The sequence below is a fragment of the Heterodontus francisci genome, chromosome 6 (assembly GCF_036365525.1).
Source record: "Heterodontus francisci isolate sHetFra1 chromosome 6, sHetFra1.hap1, whole genome shotgun sequence".
Lineage (NCBI taxonomy): Eukaryota > Metazoa > Chordata > Chondrichthyes > Heterodontiformes > Heterodontidae > Heterodontus > Heterodontus francisci.
The window spans coordinates 53,842,805-53,869,431 of NC_090376.1; the positions used below are offsets into that span (position 1 = coordinate 53,842,805).

A 26,627-nucleotide genomic window follows, 5' to 3' on the forward strand; every position below is an offset into this window, starting at 1 on the left:
GGGATCTACCCTAGAATACTGAGGGAGGCAAGGGAGGAAATTGCTGGGGCCTTGACAGAAATCTTTGTATCCTCATTGGCTACAGGTGAGGTCCCAGAGGACTTGAGAATAGCCAATGTTGTGCCTTTGTTTAAGAAGGGTGGCAAGGATAATCCAGGAAATTATAGGCCGGTGAGCCTTACGTCAGTGGTAGGGAAACTATTAGAGAGGATTATTCGGGACAGGATTTACTCCCATTTGGAAACAAACAAACTTATTAGTGAGAGACAGCATGGTTTTGTAAAAGGGAGGTCGTGTCTTACTAATTTGATTGAGTTTTTTGAGGAAGTGACGAAAATGATTGATGAGGGAAGGGCGGTGGATGTTGTCTATATGGACTTTAGTAAAGCCTTTGACAAGGTCCTGCATGGCAGACTGGTGCAAAAGGTGAATTCACACGGTATCAGAGGTGCGCTGGCAAGATGGATACAGAACTGGCTCGGTCATAGAAGACAGAGGGTATCAGTGGATGGGTGTTTTTCTGAATGGAGGGATGTGACTAGTGGTGTTCCGCGGGGATCAGTGCTGGGACCTTTGCTGTTTGTAGTATATATAAATGATTTGGAGGAAAATGTAGCTGGTCTGATTAGTAAGTTTGCGGACGACACAAAGGTTGGTGGAGTTGTGGATAATGATGAGGATTGTCAGAGGATACAGCAGGATATAGATCGGTTGGAGACTTGGGCGGAGAAATGGCAGATGGAGTTTAATCTGGACAAATATGAGGTAATGCATTTTGGAAGGTCTAGTGCAGGTGGGAGGTATACAGTAAATGGCAGAACCCTTAGGAGTATTGACAGGCAGAGATCTGGGCGTACAGGTCCACAGGTCACTGAAAGTGGCAACGCAGGTGGATAAGGCAGTCAAGAAGGCATATGGCATGCTTGCCTTCATCGGTTGGGGCATAGAGTATAAATATGGCAAGTCATGTTGCAGCTGTACAGAACCTTAGTTAGGCCACACTTAGAATATTGCGTGCAATTCTGGTCGCCACACTACCAGAAGGACGTGGAGGCTTTGGAGAGGGTACAGAGGAGGTTTACCAGGATGTTGCCTGGTCTGGAGGGCATTAGCTATGAGGAGAGTTTGGAAAAACTCGGATTGTTTTCAATGGAACGACGGAGGTGGAGGGGCGGCATGATAGAGGTTTACAAAGTTATGAGCGGCATGGACAGAGTGGATAGTCAGAAGCTTTTTCCCAGGGTGGAAGAGTCAGTTACTAGGGGACATAGGTTTAAGGTGCGAAGGGCAAAGTTTATAGGGGATGTGCGAGGCAAGTTTTTTTACACAGAGGGTGGTGAGTGCCTGGAACTTGCTGCCAGGGGAGGTGGTGGAAGCAGATACGATAGCGACGTTTGAGAGACATCTTGACAAATACATGAATAGGAAGGGAATAGAGGGATATGGGCCCCGGAAGTGCAGACGGTTTTAGTTTAGGCAGGCATCAAGATTGGCGCATGCTTGGAGGGCCGAATGGCCTGTTCCTGTGCTGTACTGTTCTTTGTTCTTTGACTTTGTTATAACCTGTAGGCTACAATCATGGACAATTAGTTCTATATGATAGGTTGGTCAAAAGAAATAATTGGAAATTGAACCTGAGTTTTCTCTTGCAATGCTTTGTCACGTTGTTGGGATGTCACACTTCCAGGCAGCACAAAGGAAATGTATTCACGATCAACGGAGAGCTCAGTTATGTAGGTGATTTTAATGATAACACTGGCATTTGGTGGTAGATTTCCAATACTAATGGTAAAAACATCCTGAAATATTAAGTACAAAATGAATCATATAGACAGATCAGATAAAAACACAAGATCTGAACTTAGCTGTTTATATCAGGAGTTTGAGAAAGTGAACAAGATGGCAATACGTGACACAACACATTTAAATAAATTAGTGTTAGTTTGCAGCCTTCAGTATTCTCCACCAAATGATAACTATTTTGCTCCAAATTATTACCAGCACGTAATATTTTCCATAAGAACAATAAGCAGAGCACTATTTTCAAAGGAATAAAGGAATGTATAATATTGTAAGGGAGAACAGTAGTTGTGCTGATAGCACAGAACACTCTTAGTTGTTAGGTGTCCACTTAGTAGCATCACGAATAAATTCTGCCATCTATTTTCTGCAATTACACCATATTCCAAGTTACGAAGGTTCTACCATTAAAATATGAATAGGAGGTTTGAAAATGATCGTGAATATTATTACAACCAGGAATTTCAGGATTGCAAAGCTAATGGAACTTCCATTTTCTTGTTGGCAACAGAGATTATATTCTCCAGTTGCCAATGGTGTTCACTCTAAAGCAGAATGAGTACAGGGGAGAATAGGGAGGAGATTAATCTAGTTGGATCTCTATTATTGTGAGCATCGAGTCAGCCTTAAAGTGGGCCTAAGCCATTTGCAAAAACAGACAAGAACATCATTGTAAAATGTTGATATAATGTTAAAATATTACATGCTGGTAATAATTTAGAGCAAAATTGTTATCATTTGGTGGAGAATACTGAAGGCTGCAAACCAACACTAATGTAATGCAATTTCCTGTGACACAATCCAAGAAATGCTCCAGCTTCCCCATGACCTACTCCCTCTATGTTCTTATGCTCCACCACATCCAGTATAGCATGTTCATACTAACTGGTTCTGAAATTAGGGGACTTTTTCCGGTTCTGGCCCATTCCTTTTTTTTAATGTCCCTTTGTCTTGTCAGCCTAGAAGAAATGCTAAGATGTTGCAAGCTTGGAAAAACAAAGACAAGTGACAACTAATTGGTGGCCCTGCTTCTCTCTTTGCGTGAGTAAATTAGTGCGTCTACTTGATGCAGTGTTGACTAGCCTCACCTTGGCAGTCTTCAAGAAGCTATTAAACTTCTCATTTTCTTCCATGTTTTCTGTATTTTAATATTGTATTAACTCTGGTAGCCATTTCATGCCAAGCAGCCTGTGAGAAGTATTCCCTGGGATGCCAGAGGAAAACCTTGCTGCCATTTTTCCACAACCACTTTCAAATTTGCCTCAGAAAATGGAGGTGAGTTACACTTTCCTAGCTCTTTCTCCCCAATACCTCCAATTTAAAATACTCATCCTCATGTTAAAACCTCTTCATTGCTTCCACTTTCCAATCTCTGTAACCTCCTCCAGTGTGACAACTGGCCTGTTATGCACCAACCTTCTCATCACACAATTGGCAGTTATGCCTTCAGCATCTTGGGCCCATGGTCTGTAATTTCTTTGACCAAGCTTTTTATCATCTCATCTAATATCTCCTTCTTTGACTCGTCATCCATTTTTTTCTGATAACACCTCTGTGAAATGCCTCGAGTTTCTTTCTATATTAAAGCTACAATGTGAGTACTTGTTGATTCATCTCCAACAAAAGGAAGCAACCACTTCAACTAACAGTTGCAGCCTTTAAGATCTGCAGTTATGTGCTATTTCCTGCCTTCGATGACAACTCCCTACCACCACTACCTTGGAAGCACCATTAACACAAAGACTACAAAGATTCAAAGAGAAGGCCCACCACAATCTTATTAAGATAACTATGGGTGGCCATTAAATGCTGCCTCAACAGCACCACAAGAACAGTAATTAATACCTGACCTAGGAGCTTGCTATGACTAGCGAACAAAGCCAATCTCTGAAAATCTTGGAGGATCTGCCGAGTACAATTTTGGTGCGTGTTATGCTGCTCAATGGCAGCCAAGAGTAGGAATTCCTCGTGTCAGAATCGTGGAAGTTTTATATTTGGTGCGCCAATACTTTAACAAACCAATACTCTGAGTTTAAACCCAAAAGAGGACCTGGAATTTCCCTATGATGAAAAATAAGAGAAAGCCCATTTTTTCCATAATTAATAGCACAACAATAATCTTGTTTGTGAATGTATGGCTTTGAAACATTTAATTATGGAGAAAATGGTTAACCTCCTATTTGCAATGCAAGAGGTACATAACTCCCTCCATCCTCTCCAACTCCACCCCACACCCCCGCAGGAGACTTTACTTCATTGTCATGGGAGTTTTGTGTACTATCACAGACAGAAAAATATGTAATAAAATAAAATTATTAAATAAGCTAAAATTTATTGCTGGATGCAGGGCCCTGTATCAAACCAAGTTATGGATTAAACTCCAACTGAAGTCAGATAATCCTAAAAACAACAATTTCTTTTACTGTTATGGCTATTGTTAAGAGGTATACCACCAGGAAAAAGGATACTTAATACTTACAGCAGCAGCCTGATCCATTAGGTAGGCCCCATGACCTTGTTTGATGGCTTGTCTGTACTCATGATGAGCTTGTTGTTTTTCTTTCACCTAGAAGTGCAATAGTGCATATACTAAATGAAAACTAGTTACTATACTAGATCGAAATAGAAAAATAAGTTCTTTTTAATGAGAATGAACACTTGAACAAATGTAATTTAATAGTAATATAAAAGCAAAATACTGCAGATGCTGGAAATCTGAAATTAAAACAAGAAATGCTGGAAATACTCAGCAGGTCTGGCAGCATCTGTGGAGAGAGAAGCAGAGTTAACGTTTCAGGTCAGAACTCACTGACCTGAAACGTTAACTCTGCTCCTCTCTCCACAGATGCTGCCAGACCTGCTGAATATTTCCAGCATTTCTTGTAATTTAACATTAGTTGGAAACTTAGGATGAAAGAACATAACAAACAGGAGTCGTAGTAGGTCAGCTGAAGCTGAAGACATACACGAAGTATACAGTAGAATATAAATGAAACATTAACTATTGAGAGATCTTTAGAAATAACCATATTCTACACGTTTTTAAACAAACTTAGCAAGTTTTGGTTCAGTACCTGACCAATAATGTGCTTTCCATTTATGAAAGCCTCAAATCCACACACAGCTGCTGTATCATCCAAAGGAAATACATACTTGGCCTCTATAGGAAAAATATTGGGGTTTGTGTAGGACTGAAAAACCATAACCTAAAAGACAAAAAGATGTAGTTACTAATGGACTTCAAGAGAGTTCTGTACGTCAATAGTGTACTAATTTAAAGTGGGAAGAATTGTTACCAATGCCTCATATAGTTGAGCTCCATTCATTCCCCCCAAAATAAAAATTGATGAGGGGAAGGGATGGGTGTGCACATTACTTTTTTCCTGTGTGCTAGCTGTAAAAATATTGTAAATTCATTTTTATATATCTCCTTACACCTAGAACACAGAGGAAAACTCCTGTCCTTTGCATTTTTGAGGGAAGCTGCTGTAATAAACATTATTTTAAAATCTAATAAATCTTCCTGTCTTCTTAAGTCTTAGGACTCTTATCAATCACTTGGTACCTGTGCAACAAGATCCATTAACTTTGCCTCTACATGGATTTCCTGCAGAGGAATCACATTGCCAGCACTGTCCTGAAGACCAGGCTGAATGTCCTTCAAAGGATCCTGAGCAGCTTCCAAATCATCTGTAAGTAAAAGTAATTAAATTACTACAACTTTTTACACATCTTAAGGTTTTTATTAATAAAGTCAATGGGCTGACATTTCAGGGTCCCTGAAAATGGGAATGGAGGTGGGGGGAGGCCCGAAAATACTGGCGCTAGGCGATGTGTCACTTTCAAGGTGCTGATCCTGGCACCAACAATAATCACCAGCGCGGGGTGGAGGACGGGACTGAAATCCTGCTTTCCTCCCAAGTGAGGCCAATTAAACTAGTTAAAAAGCTTGTTGAGGTTGCTGAATCAAGAGGATGGAATATTTAAAGGGTGCATGGGTTTCAGAAGCTGTCAGTTTCTGAACAGCTGAGGGAGGCAGGTACATAGTGGGGAGCCAATCAAAGCTGCGCCAGGGCATCACCCTGACCTCATAAGCAGGTCAGCGGTGTAAAGATAAGTCGGTGCCCTTGGTGCTGCACAGGTGGCAGGGAGAGTGGGCACAATGCTTGGGCATCAAATGGGGTCATCATGCCCCTGGCATTGCAGGGGCAGAAGAGCAGGGGGCAAGACTGCCAATCACAACAGGACGGCCATCAGTCTGAAAGGAAGGCTGCAGCTGGCATCGGGGACACGACTGTCATATTTTGGTCCCAGTGGCAATGAAGGGCAACACCCTCTGCAGGAGGGCACAGGAGAGGAAAGAGGGGCAGTAAGGCAACGGAGGCCATAGCCTCAACACAGGATCGACAGTTGAAGATGGAGCTACTTGACGATGACCGAGACTCTGTGCCGCAGGAGACCGTGTGCCTGGAGAGTCGCAGTCACTGACATCTGTGCCCATGATGCCAAAGACTTCACACCTTGCAGCACTGGTCAGCATGCCCTGACAGTTGCTGGCAAAGTCACTATGGCCTTGAGCATCTTCGCTTCTGGCTCCTTCAAAGGATCAGCTGTTGACCTTGGTGGCGTGCCGCAAACAGTTGCACACCATTGCATCTCGCTGGTCAATGATGACCTCTTTGCCAGAGCTGGACAGCACATTCATTTGACAATGGACACAGCCTCGCAGGGACAGAGGGCATTGCACTCAGCCTCCAGCGCTGGATTCCCATGGGTGCAAGGCATTACTGATTACACCCATGTGGCCATCAAGGCACCCAGTGACCAGCCAGTGAGATCAACAGGAAGGGCATCCACACCCTTAATGTCTTGACCACAACAAGAGCTTCCACCATGTGTGTACTTGCTTTCCTGGCAGTTGCCATGACTCCTTCAACCTCTGCCAGTCCAGGCTGCCTCAGATCTTCACTCCAATCCCCAAAGTGCGTGGATGGATCCTAGGGGACAAGGGATATATCCCTTGAAGACATGACTACCCACCCTTCTATGGGAGCCCCAGACAGAGGCGATACAACCAATGCCACCTGCTCAGTCGGACACCCATCGAACAGGCCATCGGGCTTTAAGATGCAATCCTTCTAATACTCTCCTGCAAGGGTCTCAGTCACTGTGGTGGCCTGCTATGCTCTCCATAACATGGCTGTCCAGAGAGATGTGGAGCTTGAGGATAATGAGGTCATTGGGGTAGGAGCAGGAGGTGAGAGAGGAGGAGGAAGAACAAGAGGAAGAGGAGGCAGGGGTGGCTGCACGACAAGGTGGCCTCTTCCTGCCATTCTCGCCCGCACGGCCTTCTGCATTAGATTCAGTTCAGCATTGATGAAGCAAGGTGCTGCTCTGCTCCGGGTGCCAGGCTTTTGGCTCCACTGTAATATCTCGCTTCCCTTTGGTGAAATTGAAGGCTTGGGCACAAACCACAGATATCTCCCTCAGGATAACCAGCCTCAGTGATGGCTGCTTTGTGAGACTAAATGAGTGCCACACTTCATCTGACCCACCTCCATTCTGGTCCCCACTGGCTCTAAACGACAGGAAAACTGCCTCCAAAACAATTTAGGGCTTCAAAGAACAGTACAGCACAGGAACAGGCCATTCGGCCCTGCAAGCCTGCACCGATCTCTATGCCTATCTAAACTAAAACCTTCTGCACTTCCGGGGTCTGTATCCCTCTATTCCCATCCTATTCATGTATTTGTCAAGATGCCTCTTAAACGTCGCTATCGTACCTGCTTCCACCACCTCCCCCGGCAGCTCCAGGCACTCATCACCCTCTGCGTAAAAAAAACTTGCCTCGCACATCCCCTATAAACTTTGCCCCTTGCACCTTAAACCTATGTCCCCTAGTAACTGACTCTTCCACCCTGGGAAAAAGCTTCTGACTATCCACTCTGTCCATGCCGCTCATAACTTTGTAAACCTCTATCATGTCGCCCCTCCACCTCCGTCGTTCCAGTGAAAACAATCCAAGTTTATCCAACCTCTCCTCATACCTAATACCCTCCAGACCAGGCAACATCCTGGTAAACCTCTTCTGTACCCTCTCCAAAGCCTCCACGTCCTTCTGGTAGTGTGGCGACCAGAATTGCACGCAATATTCTAAGTGTGGCCTAACTAAAGTTCTGTACAGCTGCAGCCTGACTTGCCAATTTTCATACTCTATGCCCCGACCGATGAAGGCAAGCATGCCGTATGCCTTCTTGACTACCTTATCCACCTGCGTTGCCACTTTCGGTGACCTGTGGACCTGTACGCCCAGATCTCTCTGCCCGTCAATACTCCTCAGAGTACTGCCATTTACTGTATACTTCCCACCTGTATTAGACCTTCCAAAATGCATTACCTCACATTTGTCTGTATTAAACTCCATCTGCCATTTCTCCGCCCAAGTCTCCAACCGATCTATATCCTGCTGTATCCTCAGACAATCCTCGTCACTATCCACATCTCCACCAACCTTTGTGTCGTCCGCAAACTTACTAATCAGACCAGCTATATTTTCCTCCAAATCATTTATATATACTACAAACAGAAAAGGTCCCAGCACTGATCCCTGCGGAACACCACTAGTCACAGCCCTCCACTCAGAAAAGCACCCTTCCACTGCTACCCTCTGTCTTCTATGACAGAGCCAGCTCACCTCTGATCCCGTGTGACTTCACCTTTTGTACCAGTCTGCCATGCGGGACCTTGTCAAAGGCTTTACTGAAGTCCATGTAGACAACATCCACTGCCCTTCCTTCATCAATCATCTTCGTCACTTCTTCAAAAAACTTGATCAAGTTAGTGAGACACGACCTCCCCATCACAAAACCATGCTGCCTCTCGCTAATAAGTCCATTTGCTTCCAAATGGGAGTAAATCCTGTCCCGAAGTATCCTCTCTAATAATTTCCCTACCACTGACATAAGGTTCACCGGCCAATAATTTCCTGGATCATCCTTGCTACACTTCTTAAACAAAGGAACAACATTGGCTATTCTCCAGTCCTCTGGGACCTCACACGTTGCCAATGAGGATACAAAGATTTCTGTCAAGCCCCAGAAATTTCCTCCCTTGCCTCCCTCAGTATTCTTGGGTAGATCCCATCAGGCCCTGGGGACTTCCCCACACGAAAATCTGAACTTTTATCAGTTTCCCCCCCCAGAGACGGGTTTCTGACCCAAAAACAGACCCGGCTCCTGTTTCCTGCCTCTGTGGTGAAAATTTGACCCATTAAAGGAGCGCTTCTGATGGCTTTGTGGGTATATGCAGTTAAATGCCAGTTCTGATTTCCCAACTCTGTGCTCTAGTCCTGTTGCGACTGTTCTGAACAAAAGTTTGAATAGCTGTGCATGATCCTTATATACCTCAAAAAGGCTGGCTAGCAAAGGTATGGAAAAAGATCAGTTGTCTCAGTGTATAGCACAAGGATATCTGAAAGTGGGAGAGGGAGAAAAAAAAAAGTGTTTCTTAAAATCAGATGAAAATTTGAAGTAGAAAGTGAGCCAATATAAAAGAACATTGTGGTGCATTGGTCTGTTTCAATGATTCTGGAGTAACAATTTTGCTCCAAATCGACACCACTGATTGTGACTACACAGGTACAAGCAAAGATCCATGCAATAACAAATGGAATTACCCACACACACATGGCCACCTCTTGGCAGCTGGGTCATCCTACTCCTGAATTACACCGCCAATTGGGAATCACTGAGTCGGATTTTGTGGCGAGGCTACTGGTCCGAACATTGGGACCAGAGGCAGGTGCCGCTTCTGTTCGGGCGGGGTACGGCCAGCCACATGCCATCTTCCGGTGGTCGGCCAAATAACAGTGGAGAGGCACGGCCGCCTTCATATAGAGCGCAAAGGTGGTAAGTGAGGCAGCGGAAGCGGCGTCACCTAACGTCGCGGAAGATGCTGGTATCATATTTAAAGGGCTGTCAGCTCTGCATCTGCTGCTGACTACCTGCCATTCATCGGTGACTGTTTGCCTGCCTGCATATACTGCTGAAAATTTTAAAGGAAACCTGCAGCCACAATGGCAGATGGAAGACCGCGGGTGGGCCATGATTCAGCGAAGCCTCTCTGCAGGCTCTCCTCCAGACTGCAAGGGCAAGGTGGGGAGCAGGGGGAGGTCCTGTTCCTCAGGAACAGGAGGAGAAGACTGGCTCACCTAACCAAGCAACATGAGAACATAAGAACATAAGAAATAGAAGCAGTAGTAGACACAGAAAATTAGCATGCTGGTACAGCAAGCAATTAGAAAGGCAAATGGCATGTTGGCCTTTATTGGAAGTGGGTGGAGTACAGGAATAAAGAAGTCTTGCTGCAATTGTACAGGGCTTTGGTGAGGCCACACCTGGAATACTGTGTGCAGTTTTGGTCTCCATATGCCCGTTGAACCTTCTCCGCTTTTCAATGTGGTCATGGCTGAATAAACACCACTTTCCCACCCGTTCCCCATATCCCTCAATTCCCTGAGACACCAAAAATCTATCTATCTCAGCCTTAAATATATTCAACGATGGAGCATCCACTACCCTCTGGGATAGAAAACTCCAAAGGTTCACAACCTTCTGATTGAAGAAATTTCTCCTCATTTCGGTCCTAAATGATCAGCCTCTTACCGCGAGACTGTGCTCCCATGTTTTAGATTCCCCAGCCAACCGAAAGAACCTTTCAAGTGTCGACCAGTCAAGCCTCTTCAGAATCTTGTATGATTCAATTCTTTCATTCTTCTACACGCCACAGAATATGACTCAGCCTCTCATCATAAGAACTAGGAGCAGGAGTAGGCCGTCTGGCCCCTCCAGCCTGCTCCGCCATTCAATAAGATCATGGCTGATCGTTTCGTGGACTCAGATCCACTTACCCGCGCTCTCACCATATCCCTTAATTCCTTTATTGTTCAAAAAGATATCTACCTTAGCTTTAAAAACGTTTACTGAAGAAGCGTCAACTTCACTGGGCAAGGAATTCCATAGATTAACAACCCTCAGGGTGAAGAAGTTCCTTCTTAATTCAGTCCTAAATCTGCTCCCTCTAATCTTGAGGCTATGCCCTCTTGTCCTAGCTTCACCTGCCAGTGGAAACATCCTCTCTCCTTGTATCTTATCTATTCCCTTCATAATTTTATATGTTTCTATAAGATCCCCCCTCATTCTTCTGAATTCCAATGAATATAATCCCAATCTACTCAGTCTCTCCTCATAAACCAACCCCCTCAACTCCAGAATCAACCTAGTGAACCTCCTCTGCACCCTCTCCAGTGCCAGTATATCCTTTCTCAAGTAAGGAGACCAAAACTGCACACAGTACTCCAGGTGCGGCCTCACCAGTACCTTATGATCATAGACCAACTTTCTCAACCCAGAGACCAATATAGTGAACCTTCATTGTATTGCCTCCAATGCAAGTATCTGCTTCCTTAAATATGGAGACCAAAACTGCACACAGTATTCCAGGTGTGGTCTCACCAAAGCCCTGCACAATTGCAGCAAGACTTCTTTATTCTTGTACTCCACCCCCTTCCAATAAAGGCCAACATGCCACTTGCCTTTCTAATTGCTTGCTGTACCAGCATGCTAATTTTCTGTGTTTCTTGTAGGAGCACACCCGAGTCTCTCATAGCTTGTTTTTCCACCTAGCTTGTCACTAGCAAACGTAGATATGTTACACTCTGTCTCTTCATCGAAGGTATCAATATAGATTGTAAATAGCTGAGGCCCCAGCACTGATCCTTGCGGCACTCCATTAGTCACAGCCTGCCAACTTGAAAATGTCCCATTTATGCCTACTGTCTGCTTCCTCTCTGTTAACCAATCCTCTGTCCATGCCAATATATGACCCTGAACTGCACGAGTCCTTATCTTGCCTATTAACCTATTGTGTAGCACTTTATCAAATGCCTTTTGGAAATCCAGGTATACTACATCGGCTGGTTCCCCTTTATCTACTCTCCTAGTTACATCCTCAAAAAACTCTAACAAATTATATCAAACACGATTTTCCTTTTGCAAAACCATGTTGACTTTGCTTGATCATATTACGATTTTCTAAATGCACTGTTAAGACTTCCTTAATAACAGATTCCAACACTTTCCAGATGACTGATGTCAGGCTAACTGGCCTGTAGTTCCTGGTTTTCTCTCATCCTCCTTTCTTGAATAGGGATGGTACTCTTGCTAACTTCCAATCTGCTGGAACTATTCCAGAATCAAGGGAATTTTGGAAAATCATAACCAGTGCATCCACTATCTCTGCAGTTACCTCTTGCATGCGGCCACTCTCGAGTGACCTTGTGGGGGGTCAGCAATGACAAATGAGTGCCTCTCACCGAGATGCAGCCATGCCTCTGGTAGTATAGGCTGCTACCTGACCAAATTGCCATGGACTAGATGGTCACTCCCTTTCCACCAAACGCACACTCTCGCATTGCCACATCCAAGCCCCAAAGGGATAGAGGTATGACTCTTGGACTGCTGGACTCCTACCAGCATAGCTGCTGTGCTTGTCTCCGTGTGTAAACTAACAGTGTTCATCTATGTGCTTACAGGAGAAGATAGCCCATAACATGAAGGAAAGGGCCAAGACAGGCTGAGGGGTGTCATTTTCTTTCTATCCTACCCATCTCAATGGAGGAGGAGGAGGTGGTCTTTGAGCTGGCAGAGCAGCGCAGCGGTTGTTCCGTTGCCGATGGGGAGGCAGGAGTGCCCACCCGAAAGGGTGAGTGTACAAATGCAGGTGCACAAGGGTGCATCTGGTACACATGAGGAATAGCGTCTTTGTGTCCACCACTGGTCACATGGAGTTCCACAGCTGGAATGACACAATGGGAAATCCATAACCCTTCAATCTATCTGTTCTGTCATGCAGTTCAGGGTCAGGCTGAAGAGCATTGAGCTGGAGAGGCTGGGGGACCGCTGGCAGCCTCTGAGGAAGAGAAGGGAGCCTTACAGGATTGTCACATCCTATGCTTGCATCTGCCACTAGCGCAGACACTGTCAAGTCAGTGGGTTTCTGTTTGCATGTAGATTCGGCACACAACCTGGGAAGCACAGCACTGACAAGACTGAGCAGCTGATGCAGGTTGTGACAGCCGAGGCCCCTGACAGTCAGAAGACTGTGGGAAGCCAGACCAATGCGGAGCCCCAGACTCATGATGTGCCTCTGGAGTTATTGGCAACACGACAAATGCTGCAGCTGGAGCATGATGTAAGGGACCATCTGACGGAGCTTCAAGAGGCTACACACATCAGAGCACCAAAGGATGGCCGGCAAGGTCACCCCAGGCCATGGGGCAGCAAGGTCAGCAGCCTGTCTCCAGTTAAGCTGAAAGCACAGAGGGAGCACCAATAAAGGAGCATGCAAAAGAGATTTAGGAAGACCCCTAGCTGCAGTTGAGGTTCATGGCTGAATAGTGCATCGAAGTGTTAAACCTTGTGTCTGTTGTGCCACTTAATAAAGGATTAACGCATTGGGGCTGCATCTCCTTCCATTTCTTGCTGCCCTTTGGGGTTTCACTTACACCCTGGCTTCCTCAAGGGGCTGGATGTGAGGGACCACTCTGCGTGCAGTCAATGCTTCAACCTTGCCACTGTGCAATATGCACTTGGATGTTGGTGATGGATAGCAAAATGAAGGAAGGGACAGCAGGGGTGCATAAAGTTATTGTTCCAAAAGGTAGTAAGGATCACAAGAAACATCTATGTATAAATTGTAGGAACTAAAGGGTTAACCTCTGCCATGTTTTATCTGTTGGATGAATCTATGTAAGTTATGGTTTGATAAAACTCACGTGAGATGCTATGCTTTAAATTAGAATGATTTTAAGTGATGTTGCGGTTATGCTTGGAAATAGTTATATTTTGTACATCAATGTATCAGATTAGAACTAAGTTATGGACTTTGTGTTTAGAATCATGTTACTAAATGTGAAATGTATATTTGTATACTGTAGTGGGTAGATGGTGGGAGATGGTGTTTACTGTAACAACAAAAGCAGAAGTAGCGTTGCTATGAGACCGGATGCCCATTCTGCAATTCAACTAAGACAGACTTAGTCACAATAAGGGATAGATTTGTAGGCCCCATGAAGGATGATAATGCAAATTAAGATATTCAGAGACCATTTGAGACTGGAATGTTGATGGGGACAACAATCATTCCCCATTGTGTGACAATGACTTGGGCCATCAAGCTGTCTGCAGAGACTATGTACAGAGGGTAGAGTCATATCTGCTGTAATCTGATTATTATAAACTAATCAAGAAGGGACAATGTACAGAAGTTGAGGTCATAACTGACCAAAGGGATAAGGTAGACTATAACCTAATATGGAAGGAAGGAATCCTCGAAGGAGGCCAAAAATGGCAGGTGCTGGGACAACTCGGGGCACACCGATTCAAGAAGAAACCAACCTACAGTCAACAGAACACCTCACGAAAGAAGTCGGCGTCACAGCAGCTCAGAACGCAAGAACTGAGGACACCCTATATCCTGCTGAATAACTACAGCCGTTGGTTAACTATTGTTTGCATATTCTTGCTGTACTTAATAAACTCTCTATCTTGATTAAGAAACTAGAGTTTGTACCTTGTGGGTCAAAAGCTAGTCAACATCCCATCTAAACAAACAAAAAAGCTTACAAAATGCATCCCCAATCTCCCTTGTGCGTATCTTATTACACCTTGTTTGTGGTCCTTCATCTTGCATCGCCTGGTCAGCAGCCTCCTCCACATCCTCATCGTTGGAGAAGGCATTGCAGTCCATCTGATCCTCACTGTTTAACTCCTCCCCCTCTGCAGTACTAGGTTGTACAGTGCACAGACCACCATAATATGCAAGACCCTCACTGAGGCATACTGAAGGGCTCCATCAGATTGACTGAGGCATCTGAATCACATCTTCAGGAGACTAATCGCCTGCTCGATGGTCGCTCTGCCTCCATGCACGAGTTCCTCACAGGAATGAAGCAGCCATGCTCTCAATGGGTAGCCGTTGTCTCAGAGTATTTGTGCCTGAAGGCACGCGGAGGCCAGAAAAGCAGTGGTACCTGGGTCTGTCAAAGTATGCAGGCGCCATGGCTGCTTCCTGGGAACTGTGCACACACCTGGAGGATCTATGTGCAGCGGTTGAAGACCAGTTGTACACTGAGCAAGTGGAAGCCCTTCCTGTTGATGAAGGCCGGTCTGTGAGAACCTTGACGACCACATGTGTGCAGTCTATCACACTCTGCACCTGAGGGAATTCAGCGATGGCCCCAAATGCAATGGACTTCTCAGCTGCACAATCTGAGTGTAAGTGATAGCACACATAGTCACCGGCCCTCCTGAGAAAGTCATTGGTCACCACCTTGATGCATCGATGTGCCGCAGGCTGCGAGATCCCACACACATCTCCAGTGGATCCTTGGAAAGATCTAGGGGTGCAGAAGTTCAGTGCCATGGTAACCTTCAGCACCACTGGCATTGGGTGTCCACCAATCTCATGAGGCTGAGCTCGTCCTGCAGCAAGGCACACAGATCAGTGACGGCCTCCCTGGAAGGGCACAGTCTTTGCAGACACTGCTGCTCAGACATTTGCAGGTAGAAAGCAGCTCACCACCACCTTCACAAGGGCAATTAAGGGGATGAGCAATAAATGTATGCCTATCCACTGACGCCCACATCCCACAAACGCATGAAAAGAAGTTGAGCCCTGGACGGTAGACTGTCTCTGAAGGGTAGCCTCTTTGCACAGGAGGCTGTTCGCGTGCCCCTCTGCCCCCTTCTCCAGTGTCTCGACCCCGAGGCGGGCCCTCCAGTCAGCCCTGAGGTTGCTGATCTCCTGTTGCCTGTGCCTGCACCTCCTCCCTCTTTGTTGCTTCTCCTCCTCAAAGAGGCCCTGAAGCCTGGGTGAATGAGGCCCATGGCAGGTGGCACCTGTTAGTGTGGCCTTTCTTAGCTATACAAACGGCTCTCCACCCCTTCCCTTTGCACAAGTGCCACTGCCCCAATGGCACCCTGGCAGCATGCCCCCATAGAGTTGATACCTTATCTGCCCCACTCCTGGCTTCATTTGCTCCTGTCTGCACTGCTCCACTTTCCCTGGCATGGCACGTTGGCTTTTTTGATGGCTGCCAGACAGAGCCAGCCTTGAGCTCCCGCTTACTTGCTGCCTCCTTTTACCGGGTGAGGCTCTGAAGCCCCGTGGTCTTCGTGTGCCGTTAATAAAATTCAAAAAGCACCGTAAAATTGCTCTCAATTGGCCAGTTAATTGCCTTCATTACCTTCCCACCACGTCAATGCGCGAAGTCTGCCCTCCATGTAGGCTGCCGTTGGTAAAATATGGAAGCCGAGGTGACGGCATAGGACTTCTGGTCCGATGACTTGTGTTCCAATTTTATGTGCCCCCCATCCCCCCCTTACTCATCTCCGAGCGCGTTCTAAAAGACCCTGTAAAATTCTAGCCACAATTCCACATGGGGCAAAGGAACTGAAAAACTTGGAATTAAATAATCTTAAGACTTGAACATAAACCTGATAAAAGTAAAACAATAAATTTAGGCTAATGCAGAAAACCAGTTTAGATTTAGCTCATATTTAAACAAAGATTATTTAAACACAATTCCGTTTAAAGTACTTTATGAAAAACAATTTGTATATTGTTTTTATCTCTATCTAGGCATCAGAGTTGTGCAATGAGGACAAAAGCAAACTAGTGTGGATACGGCAAATCTGAAATAAAAACAGAAAATGCTGGAAATATTCAGCAGAAGGATTCCCTTCGGCCCATCAGATCTTATCCTTCAACAATACTAATTTTACTATCTTCCCAATGCAGCATCTAGCTTTTTCATAGCATTCGTGCCTCAATCATCCTTCCTTCAAACCTGTCCCAGCTTCTGTTTTTTTTCTTTTTTTTTTCTTTGGCCTCCTTATCTCGAGAGACAATGGGTAAGCGCCTGGAGGTGGTCAGTGGTATGTGGAGCAGCGCCTGGAGTGGCTATAAAGGCCAATTCTAGAGTGACAGGCTCTTCCACGGGTGCTGCAGAAAAATTTGTTTGTCGGGGCTGTTACACAGTTGGCTCTCCCCTTGCGCTTCTGTCTTTTTTCCTGCCAGCTGCTAAGTCTCTTCGACTCGCCACACTTTAGCCCCGCCTTTATGGCTGCCCGCCAGCTCTCGCGAACGCTGGCAACTGACTCCCACGACTTGTGATAAATGTCACAGGACTTCATGTCGCGTTTGCAGACATATTTAAAGCGGAGACATGGACGGCAGGTGGGTCTGATACCAGTGGCGAGCTTGCTGTACAATGTGTCTTTGGGGATCCTGCCATCTTCCATGCGGCTCACATGGCCAAGCCATCTCAAGCGCCGCTGACTCAGTAGTGTGTATAAGCTGGGGATGTTGGCCACCTCGAGGACTTCTGTGTTGGAGATACGGTCCTGCCACCTGATGCCAAGTATTCTCCGGAGGCAGCGAAGATGGAATAAATTGAGACGTCGCTCTTGGCTGACACACGTTGTCCAGGCCTCGCTGCCATAGAGCAAGGTACTGAGGACACAGGCTTGATACACTCGGACTTTTGTGTTCCGTGTCAGTGTGCCATTTTCCCACACCCTCTTGGCCAGTCTGGATATAGCAGTGGAAGCCTTTCCCATGCGCTTGTTGATTTCTGCATCTAGAGACAGGTTACTGGTGATAGTTGAGCCTAGGTAGGTGAACTCTTGAACCACTTCCAGAGCGTGGTCGCCAATATTGATGGATGGAGCATTTCTGACGTCCTGCCCCATGCGTTTTCTTGAGGCTGATGGTTAGGCCAAATTCATTGCAGGCAGCCGCAAACCTGTCGATGAGACTCTGCAGGCACTCTTCAGTGTGAGATGTTAAAGCAACATCGTCAGCAAAGAGGAGTTCCCTGATGAGGACTTTCCGTACTTTGGACTTCGCTCTTAGACGGGCAAGGTTGAACAACCTGCCCCCTGATCTTGTGTGGAGGAAAATTTCTTCTTCAGAGGACTTGAACGCATGTGAAAGCAGCAGGGAGAAGAAAATCCCAAAAAGTGTGGGTGCGAGAACACAGCCCTGTTTCACGCCACTCAGGATAGGAAAGGGGTCTGATGAGGTGCCGCCATGTTGAATTGTGCCTTTCATATTGTCATGGAATGAGGTGATGATACTTAGTAGCTTTGGTGGACATCCAATCTTTTCTAGTAGTCTGAAGAGACCACGTCTGCTGACGAGGTCAAAGGCTTTGGTGAGATCAATGAAAGCAATGTAGAGGGGCATCTGTTGTTCGCGACATTTCTCCTGTATCCGACGAAGGGAGAACAGCATGTCAACGGTCGATCTCTCTGCACGAAAGCCACACTGTGCCTCAGGGTAGACGCGCTCGGCCAGCTTCTGGAGCCTGTTTAGAGCAACTCGAGCAAAGACCTTCCCCACTATGTTGAGCAGGGAGATTCCACGGTAGTTGTTGCAGTCACCGCGGTCACCTTTGTTTTTATAGAGGGTGATGATATTGGCATCGCGCATGTCCTGAGGTACTGCTCCCTCGTCCCAGCACAGGTAAAGCAGTTCATGTAGTGCTGGGAGTATAGCAGGCTTGGCACTCTTGATTATTTCAGGGGTAATCCTTCCCAGGGGCTTTTCCGCTGGCTAGAGAATCAATGGCATCACTGAGTTCCGATTTTGTTGGCTGTATGTCCAGCTTATCCATGACTGGTAGAAGCTGGGCTGCATTGAGGGCAGTCTCAGTGACAACATTCTCCCTGGAGTACAGTTCTAGGTAGTGCTCAACCCAGCGGTCCATTTGTTTGCATTGGTCAGTGATTATGTCCCCTGATTGAGATTTGAGGGGGGCGATCTTCTTGATGAATGGCCCAAAAGCTCTCTTAATTCCATCATACATTCCTCTGATGTTTCCGGTGTCTGAGGCCAGCTGAATATGACTGCATAGGTGTTGCCAGTAGTCATTTGCGCAGCGCCTGGCTGTTCTTTGTGCAGTGCTTCTGGCTGCTTTAAGAGCTATGGATGTTAACTCGCTGGGGGCTTTCTTGTAGTTCAACAGTGCAGTGCACTTAACGGTTATGACAGGTTCCAGCTCTTCATTATGAGATTGAAACCAGTCTTCTGGTTACCCTATGTATAAAGAGATATTTTCTGTTGTCTCCTAAATGTGTCCTTCACAATCCTGAAACTGCCTTCTTAGACTGCAGCTGAAAATGTTCTTCGAGGTTTACTCTTTCCATCCTCTGCAGATATTGCTTTCCCAGCCTCGCTCATTATTGAACGGACATTTTGTGCTGAATATGCTGTCCATCAGCTAAAATTTTGCAATTCAGCAGTAACACAGGCTAATCTGATAACCAAACACAAGCTAATACTTTGGACAAAGATAATAAAACTGAGTAATATGACTAGTTGGCAAAACAATGCGATTTCCATTTACTTGTCGGCTTTGATCTAAAAATTGGAAGCATTTTTAGAAAAAAAATGCATTAGGTTGAAGTAACCTGTCCCTTTTTCATAGATCTCAAACTTGCTATCGTGTTTCAGGTTTTCTGCCCAATTTTCATGGAAAAAATAGTTAAAGCTTGCTTTAAAGGGTTGGTTTCCTGAGATGGCAGGGTTGTGACTCCAAAGTGAAATGAAAGATAGTTCTTATTTTTTCCAGAATCCAAACAATAAGCAATTTGTTGCTCGTCTCCATAATAAATCAAACAACTTGTTCTTACTGTGTTGGGAGGATTTTGACCTCTTCCTTACTGAACAGTCAGAAATAAAGCAGAGCAGAGCCAACAAGGAAAGCAGTCTGCATTTTGGAAATAGGATTGCATAGGCTGTCAGGCAGTAGTTATGGACAGGTGAGAGATGATAGGGATGGTTCCCCCCTTTTCACATCTCAACTGATTGAAGACAGCGTGTATGAAATAAAAAACGTGTTTTAACCTCTGAGTGCTTTCATTGAAAAGAACAGAAAAATGACAGGTTTTCTCATAAGTTTTAAAAGTTAAATGCATATTGTACAACACCCAAAATATACACAACTACACCCACTCTCTCACTCATACAGATACACACACACACACACTCAAGAAAAGATAGATAGAGATTATAAAGTAACATACGTTTAGGCCTTATGATTTTAAGAGTTCTCTGTTACACTGCTTCACCCTGGGATGAAGACTTGAAACGGTGTAGGCCTGTACTTATTTAAAAATTCTTTTGGGGATCAGGGCATCGCTGGCTAGGCCAGCATTTATTGCCCATCCCTAATTGTCCTCCAGAGGTGGTGGTGAGCTGCTTCTTAAACTGCTGCAGTCCATGTGGTGTAAGTACACCCACAGTGCTGTTCGGGAGGGAGTTCCAGGCTTTTGATCCAGTGACATAAAGGAACAGCAATATAGTTTCATGTCAGGATGGTGTGTGGCTTGGAGGGAAACATGCAGGTGGTGGTGTTCCGATACATTTGCTGCCCTTGTCCTTTGAGGTGGTTGGGGTCGTGGGTTTCAAAGATATTGTCAAAGGAGTCTTGGTGAGTTGCTGTAGTGCATCTTGTAGATAGTACACACTGCTGCCACTGTGCATCGGTGGTGGAAGGAGTGAATGTTGAAGGTGGTGGATGGGGTGCCAGTCAAGTGAGCTGCTTTGTCTTGGATGGTGTCGAGTTCTTGAGTGTTGTTGGAGCTGCACTCATCCAGACCAGTAGGGAGCATTCCATCACACTCCTGACTTGTGGCTTGTAGATGGTGGACAGGCTTTGGGGAGTCAGAAGGGGAGTTACTCACTGCAGAATTCCCAGCCTGTGACCTGGTCTTGTAGCCATAGAACATATATGGCTGGCCCAGTTCAGTTTTGGGTCAATGGTAATCCCCAGGATGTTGATAGTTGGGATTCAGCGATGGCAATGCCATTGAATGTCAAGGGGAGACAGTTGGATTCTCTCTTGTTGGAGATGGTCATTGCCTGGCACTTAAGTGGCAAATTACATCCGTTCCACACATCAGCCCAAGCCTGAATGTTGTCCAAGTTTTGCTGCATGTGGACACTGACTGCTTCAATATCTGAGGTGTCGTGAATGGTGCTGAACATTGTGCAACCATTAGTGAACATCCTCACTTCGGACCTTACATAGAAACATAGAAAATAGGAGCAGGAAAAGGCCATTTGGCCCTTCAAGCCTGTTCCCGCTTTCTCCCATATCCTTTGATCCCTTTCAACCCAAGAGCTATATCTAACTCCTTCTTGAAAACATACAATGTTTTGGCCTCAACTGCTTTCTGTGGTAGCAAATTCAAGTTCACCACTTTCTGGGTGAAGAAATTTCTCCTCATCTCAGTCCTGAAAGGTTTTCCCCGTATCCTTAGAATATGACCCCTGGTTCTGGACTGCCCCACCATCCGGAACATCCTTCCTGCATCTACCCTGTCAAGTACTGTTAGAATTTTATAAGTTTCTATGAGATTCCCCCCTCACTCTTCTGAGCTCCAGCGAATATAATCCTAACTGACTCAATCTCTCCTCATACGTCAGTCCCGCCATCCCAGAAGTCAGTCAGATAAACCTTTGCTGCACTCCCTTTATAGCAAGAACATCCTTCCTCAGATAAGGAGACCAAAACTGCACACAATATTCCAGGTGTGGCCTCACCAAGGCCCTGTATAATTGCAGTAAGACATCCCTGCTTCTGTACTCTAATCCTCTCGCTATGAAGGTCAACATACCATTTGCCTTTTTTACCGCCTGTTGCATCTGCATGCTTACCTTCAGCGACTGGTGTACAAGAACACCCAGGTCTCTTGCATAGTCCCCTCTCTCAGTTTATAGCTGTCCAGATAATAATTTGCCTTCCTGCTTTTGCTACCAAAGTGGATAACCTCACATTTATCCACATTATACTGCATCAGCCATGCATTTGCCCTCACACTCAACTTGTCCAAATCACCCTGAAGCCTCTCTGCATCCTCCTCACAACTCACCTTCTCACCCAGTTTTGTGTCATCTGCAAATTTGGAGATATTACATTTAGTTCCTTCATCTAAATTATTAATATATATTGTGAATAGCTGGGGTCCGAGCACCGATCCCTGCGGTACCCCACTAGTCACTGCCTGCCATTCGGAAAAAGACCCATTTATCCCCACTCTTTGTTTCCTGTCTGACAACCAATTTTCTATCCATCGCAATACACTACCCCCAATCCCATGTGCTTTAATTTTATACGCTAACCTCTTATGTGGGACTTTGTCAAAAGCCTTCTGAAAGTCCAAATAAACCACATCCACCGGCTCCCCCTCATCAACTCTACTAGTTACATCCTCGAAGAATTCTAGTAGATTTGTCAAGCATGATTTCCCTTTCATAAATCCATGCTGACTCTATCCGATTCTACCACTGTTCTCCAAGTGCTCCGCTATAAAATCTTTGATAATGGACTTGACCGACGTCAGGCTGACTGGTCTATAATTTCCTGTTTTCTCTCTAACTCCCTTTTTAAATAGTGGGGTTACATCAGCTACCCTCCAAACTGCAGGAACTGTTCCAGAGTCCATAGAATCTTGAAAGATGACCACCAATTCATCCACTATTTCTAGGGCTACTTCCTTAATTACTCTGGACTTCAATTCCATCAATTTCCCCAACACCATTTCTCTACTAATACTGATTTCCTTCAGTTCCTCTCGCTCACGAAACCCTGTGTTCCCCAACATTTCTGGTATGATATTTGTGACCTCCTTTGTGAAGACAGAACCAAAGTATGCATTTAGTTGGTCAGCCTTTTCTTTGTTCCCCATAATAAATTCCCCTGTTTCTGACTGTAAGGGACCGACATTTGTCTTCACCAATCTTTTTCTCTTCACATATCTATAGAAACTTTTACAGTCATTTTTTATGTTCCCCGCAAGCTTACTCTCGTACTCTATATTTACCTTCTTAATCAATCTCTTGGTCCTCCTTTGCTGAATTTTAAACTGCTCCCAATCCTCAGGTCTGTTGTTTTTTCTGCCGAATTTGTATGCCTCTTCCTTGGATCTAATGCTATCTCTAATTTCCCTTGTAAGCCAGGGTTTGGCTCCCTTTCCCATTTTACTTTTGCGCCAGAGAGGAATAAACAATTGTTGCAGTTCATGCATGCGCTCTTTGAATGTTTGCCATTGCCTATCCACCGTCATCCCTTTAAGTAACGTTTCCCAATCCATCATAGCCAACTCATGCCTCATACCTTCGTAGTTTTCTTTATTAAGATTCAGGACCCTAGTCTCAGAATCAACTACATTACTCTCCTCCTTGATGAAGAATTCTATCATATTATGGTTGCTCATCCCCAAGGCATCTCGCACAACTAGACTGTCAATTATTCCTCTCTCATTACACAATACCCAGTCTAGGATGGCCTGTTCTCTAATATAAAATAAAAACAAGAAATGCTGGAACCACTCAGCAGGTCTGGCAACACACAATTAACATATTGTTTGCCTTTGCTCCATCACCTTTTGGTCAGCTATGTGGCCTTGTCCAATCTACACCTTCTCCTTTGTTATCTCTTGCCCCACCCCCACCTCACTTGCTTATAACCTGTGACTTTTCTAATATTTGTCAGTTCCGAAGAAGGGTCACTGACCCAAAACGTTAACTCTGCTTCTCTTTTCACAGATGCTGCCAGACCTGCTGAGTAGTTCCAGCATTTCTTGTTTTTATTTCAGATTTCCAGCATCCGCAGTATTTTGCTTTTATTATGGCCTGTACTCTAGTTGGTTCCTCAACGTATTGGTCCAGAAAACCATCCCGTATACACTCCATGAATTCCTCCTCTACGGTATTGTGACTAATTTGATTTGCCCAATCTATATGCATATTAAAGTGACCCATAATTACGGATGTTCCTTTATCACATGCATGTCTAATTTCCTGTTTAATGCCATTCCTAACATCACCACTACAGTTTGGGGGTCTATTTACAACTCACACTAATGTTTTTTGCCCCTTTGTGTTTCTCAACTCTACCCATACAGATTCCACATCGTCAGAGCCAATATCCTTCCCCAGTATTGCGTTAATTTCCTCTTTAACCAGCAATGCAACTCCACCGCCTTTTGCTTTTTGTCTGTCCCTGCAGCCATGTCTCCGTAATCCCGACAATATCATACCCGTTTACATCTATTTGCGCAATTAATTCATTCACCTTATTGCGAATCATCCACGTGTTAAGGAACAAAGCCTTAAGGCTTGCCTTTTAACATTACCTGTTCCCTTCCCACTATTTTTCACTGCGGCCCTCTTTGATTCTGGCCCTTGATTTCTCTGCCCATCACTTTTCTTATTCCCCTTACTGTCTTTTGTTCTTGGTCTTGATCCCCTCCTCCTCTGACTCCTTGCAAAGGTTCTCATCCTCCTGCCATTTTAGTTCAAACCCTCCCCAACCACTCTAGCAAATACTCCCCCTAGGACATCAGTCCCCGTCCTGCCCAGGTGCAACCCGTCCAGTTTGTACTGGTGCCACCTCCCCAGGAATCTAAAACCTCACACCATTACAATGGAGGGAAGATCATTGATGAAGCAGCTGAAGATGTATGGGCCTAGGACACTACCCTGAGAAACCCCCGCAGAGATGTCCTAGGACTGAGATGATTGGCCTCCAAGAACCACAACCATCTTCCTTTGTGCTAGGTTTGACTCCAACCAGTGGAGAGTTTTCCCCCAATTCCCACTGACTTCAGTTTGACTAGGGCTCCTTGGATGCCACTCTCGGTCAAATGCTGCCTTGAGGTCAAGCTTGGGAGGTTTAAGAGGACGTATGTTGATCTCTCCTGTTATATTCCAGTCAAAGTTCTGTGGCAAAGCCCTGGTACGATTTCTCAGATGGGAGGTTGGAGGCCAACTCCAGTCTCTGTCTACATGTGGCTTAAAAGCTTTTGGTGTAGGCAGGGTCCTTTCTCTTCAATGGCACAGATGTTTCTCTCCATCTTTGTGTGCCCAGAATAGACCTTCATTAAAACTTATCAGAAACCTAGTTTCCGTCTATGACCAGAGTTTCATTGAATTCATAATTAGTTTCTGATGGTTAGGGCATTGTCAGACAATGAAGTTTGGGAGTCACTCAATCACATACCATATTGATAATGTTGAGCTTTTCACACCCATTTTCTAGGAGTTTAAGCTTGGAGGCAGAAAGTCTGCTCCAGTATTGTTAACCAATTGGTTGGAGAGATGCAGCCATTACCACAGAGGGTTGTTTGCATTTTAATAACTTCTCAAAGATATGGTCAGAAAGATTATTTGTATTTTAATGACTGCACCAAAATTTGTCCAGACATGAAAATTAGCTCAAGGCAATTGGCAAGGAAGAAAAGGTCACCTGACCTCTCAACTCCATTTTGTTTTACAGGAAAAGTGTCAGTTTCAAGTTTATTTCTTAAGTTCAATTTATAGATCATAAGTTCGTATTGCATGTGTGTGACAAAGTAATTTGTTATGACAATGTTAAAAAAGGCAAAGAGACCTCAAGGAGAAAGATTCTGTCTACAACTCTCTGGACAGCCATGTTACGGAGAGCACAGCAGCCCACCACAATGACCGAGACCCTTGCAGGAGAGTATTGGAGGGATAGAATTATGAAGCCCATGTCCCATACAGGATAGGATAGGATGTGGTGGAATTATTCTGTTTAAGTAAAGGATGATGGTCTACCAAAGTGTAATAGTGTTCAATATTTTTATATTATGCAAGGCCAAGTTCTATTGATTGAACTAAGTGACTCTGATCATGTCTCACCGTATGCAGAATAAAACAGTTTATGATTTGAACCAAACTTTGCCTTAACTAGTGTTAACTCAATCCACGTGGAGAGACTGAAGATGTACATATGCAAAAGACAGAAAGAGATCAGGTTGCTACACCACCAGGTCCCTCTACTACTGATATAGATACAAGTCAGTGGGAGTCATTTCAATAAGAGCAAGATGGTTCAGACCACTCACAGCAGGGTCTGACACCACAGAACCTGAGTAATCACTACAGAAAAGCTAAATTCATAGCAACTAACTACTCAATATATTTCTTTCCTCCTCAGAAATGGATCTATAGCAGGTGCCTCTCAAATCAATTTACTCAATCTACTTTTATGGTGATAAACCATTTTAGGGCATCATTTGAAAATGCAAATGATAGCATCACACTAACTTATTTTCTGTACAATTAATTGCCACTAAACTTTATGCATACATCTAATGATGGAAAACTTACAATTGAGATTCTAGCTCACGATTAATTAATTGTGCCACTAATTTATTAATTTTAAGTTATAAGCTAAAAACATACATGAAGTAATTCTGACCTATATCACTGACTGCAGATGTAAATGTTGAAGCGCTGATTTCTTCAGGAGTTACATTAATTAGAGGATGGAATGGTTTCAGTTGGTCTTCACCAATGCAGAACTGAACAACATACTTCATTTTCACTTGAGAAGTGCTATAAACAACAAACTCATCATCCTGAAAAGAAAAATAACATTGGTTTAAATTATTTGTACACAAAAGGAAAAAGGTATCAAACAAATCTGTAGCACATTTCACTACAAAATAAATCACTCAGCTAAATGAAAACATTTCCTATTAATTAAATTTAAAGTGTTCATTTCACAAACACCTTGAAACAATTATTTTTGTTAAGAAATTCATAAGTAGTTTACATATTTTTGGTTTGATTATTATTAGTGGCCCCAATGTATTTTTAGTATAAATCCTGAACTGCAATATTTATCTATTCATAGCGGACCAAGGCCCAATCAAAGAATCAGGAGAGTG

General features: G+C 44.7%; 1 protein-coding gene across 6 annotated transcripts in view; it reads right to left on the reverse strand.

The window, feature by feature from the left end:
* Positions 1-26,627, reverse strand: part of parp4 (poly (ADP-ribose) polymerase family, member 4) — a 245,720-nt gene that overhangs the window by 126,760 nt on the left and 92,333 nt on the right. For all 6 annotated transcript variants that reach the window (XM_068033698.1, XM_068033696.1, XM_068033697.1 and 3 more), the window contains 5 exons: positions 26,156-26,315; positions 5,366-5,490; positions 4,875-5,006; positions 4,280-4,366; positions 1,635-1,799 (listed from right to left, as the gene is read on the reverse strand). In XM_068033698.1, coding sequence (XP_067889799.1) covers positions 1,635-1,799; positions 4,280-4,366; positions 4,875-5,006; positions 5,366-5,490; positions 26,156-26,315 — 669 coding nt within the window. The remainder of the gene's footprint in view (positions 1-1,634; positions 1,800-4,279; positions 4,367-4,874; positions 5,007-5,365; positions 5,491-26,155; positions 26,316-26,627) is intronic.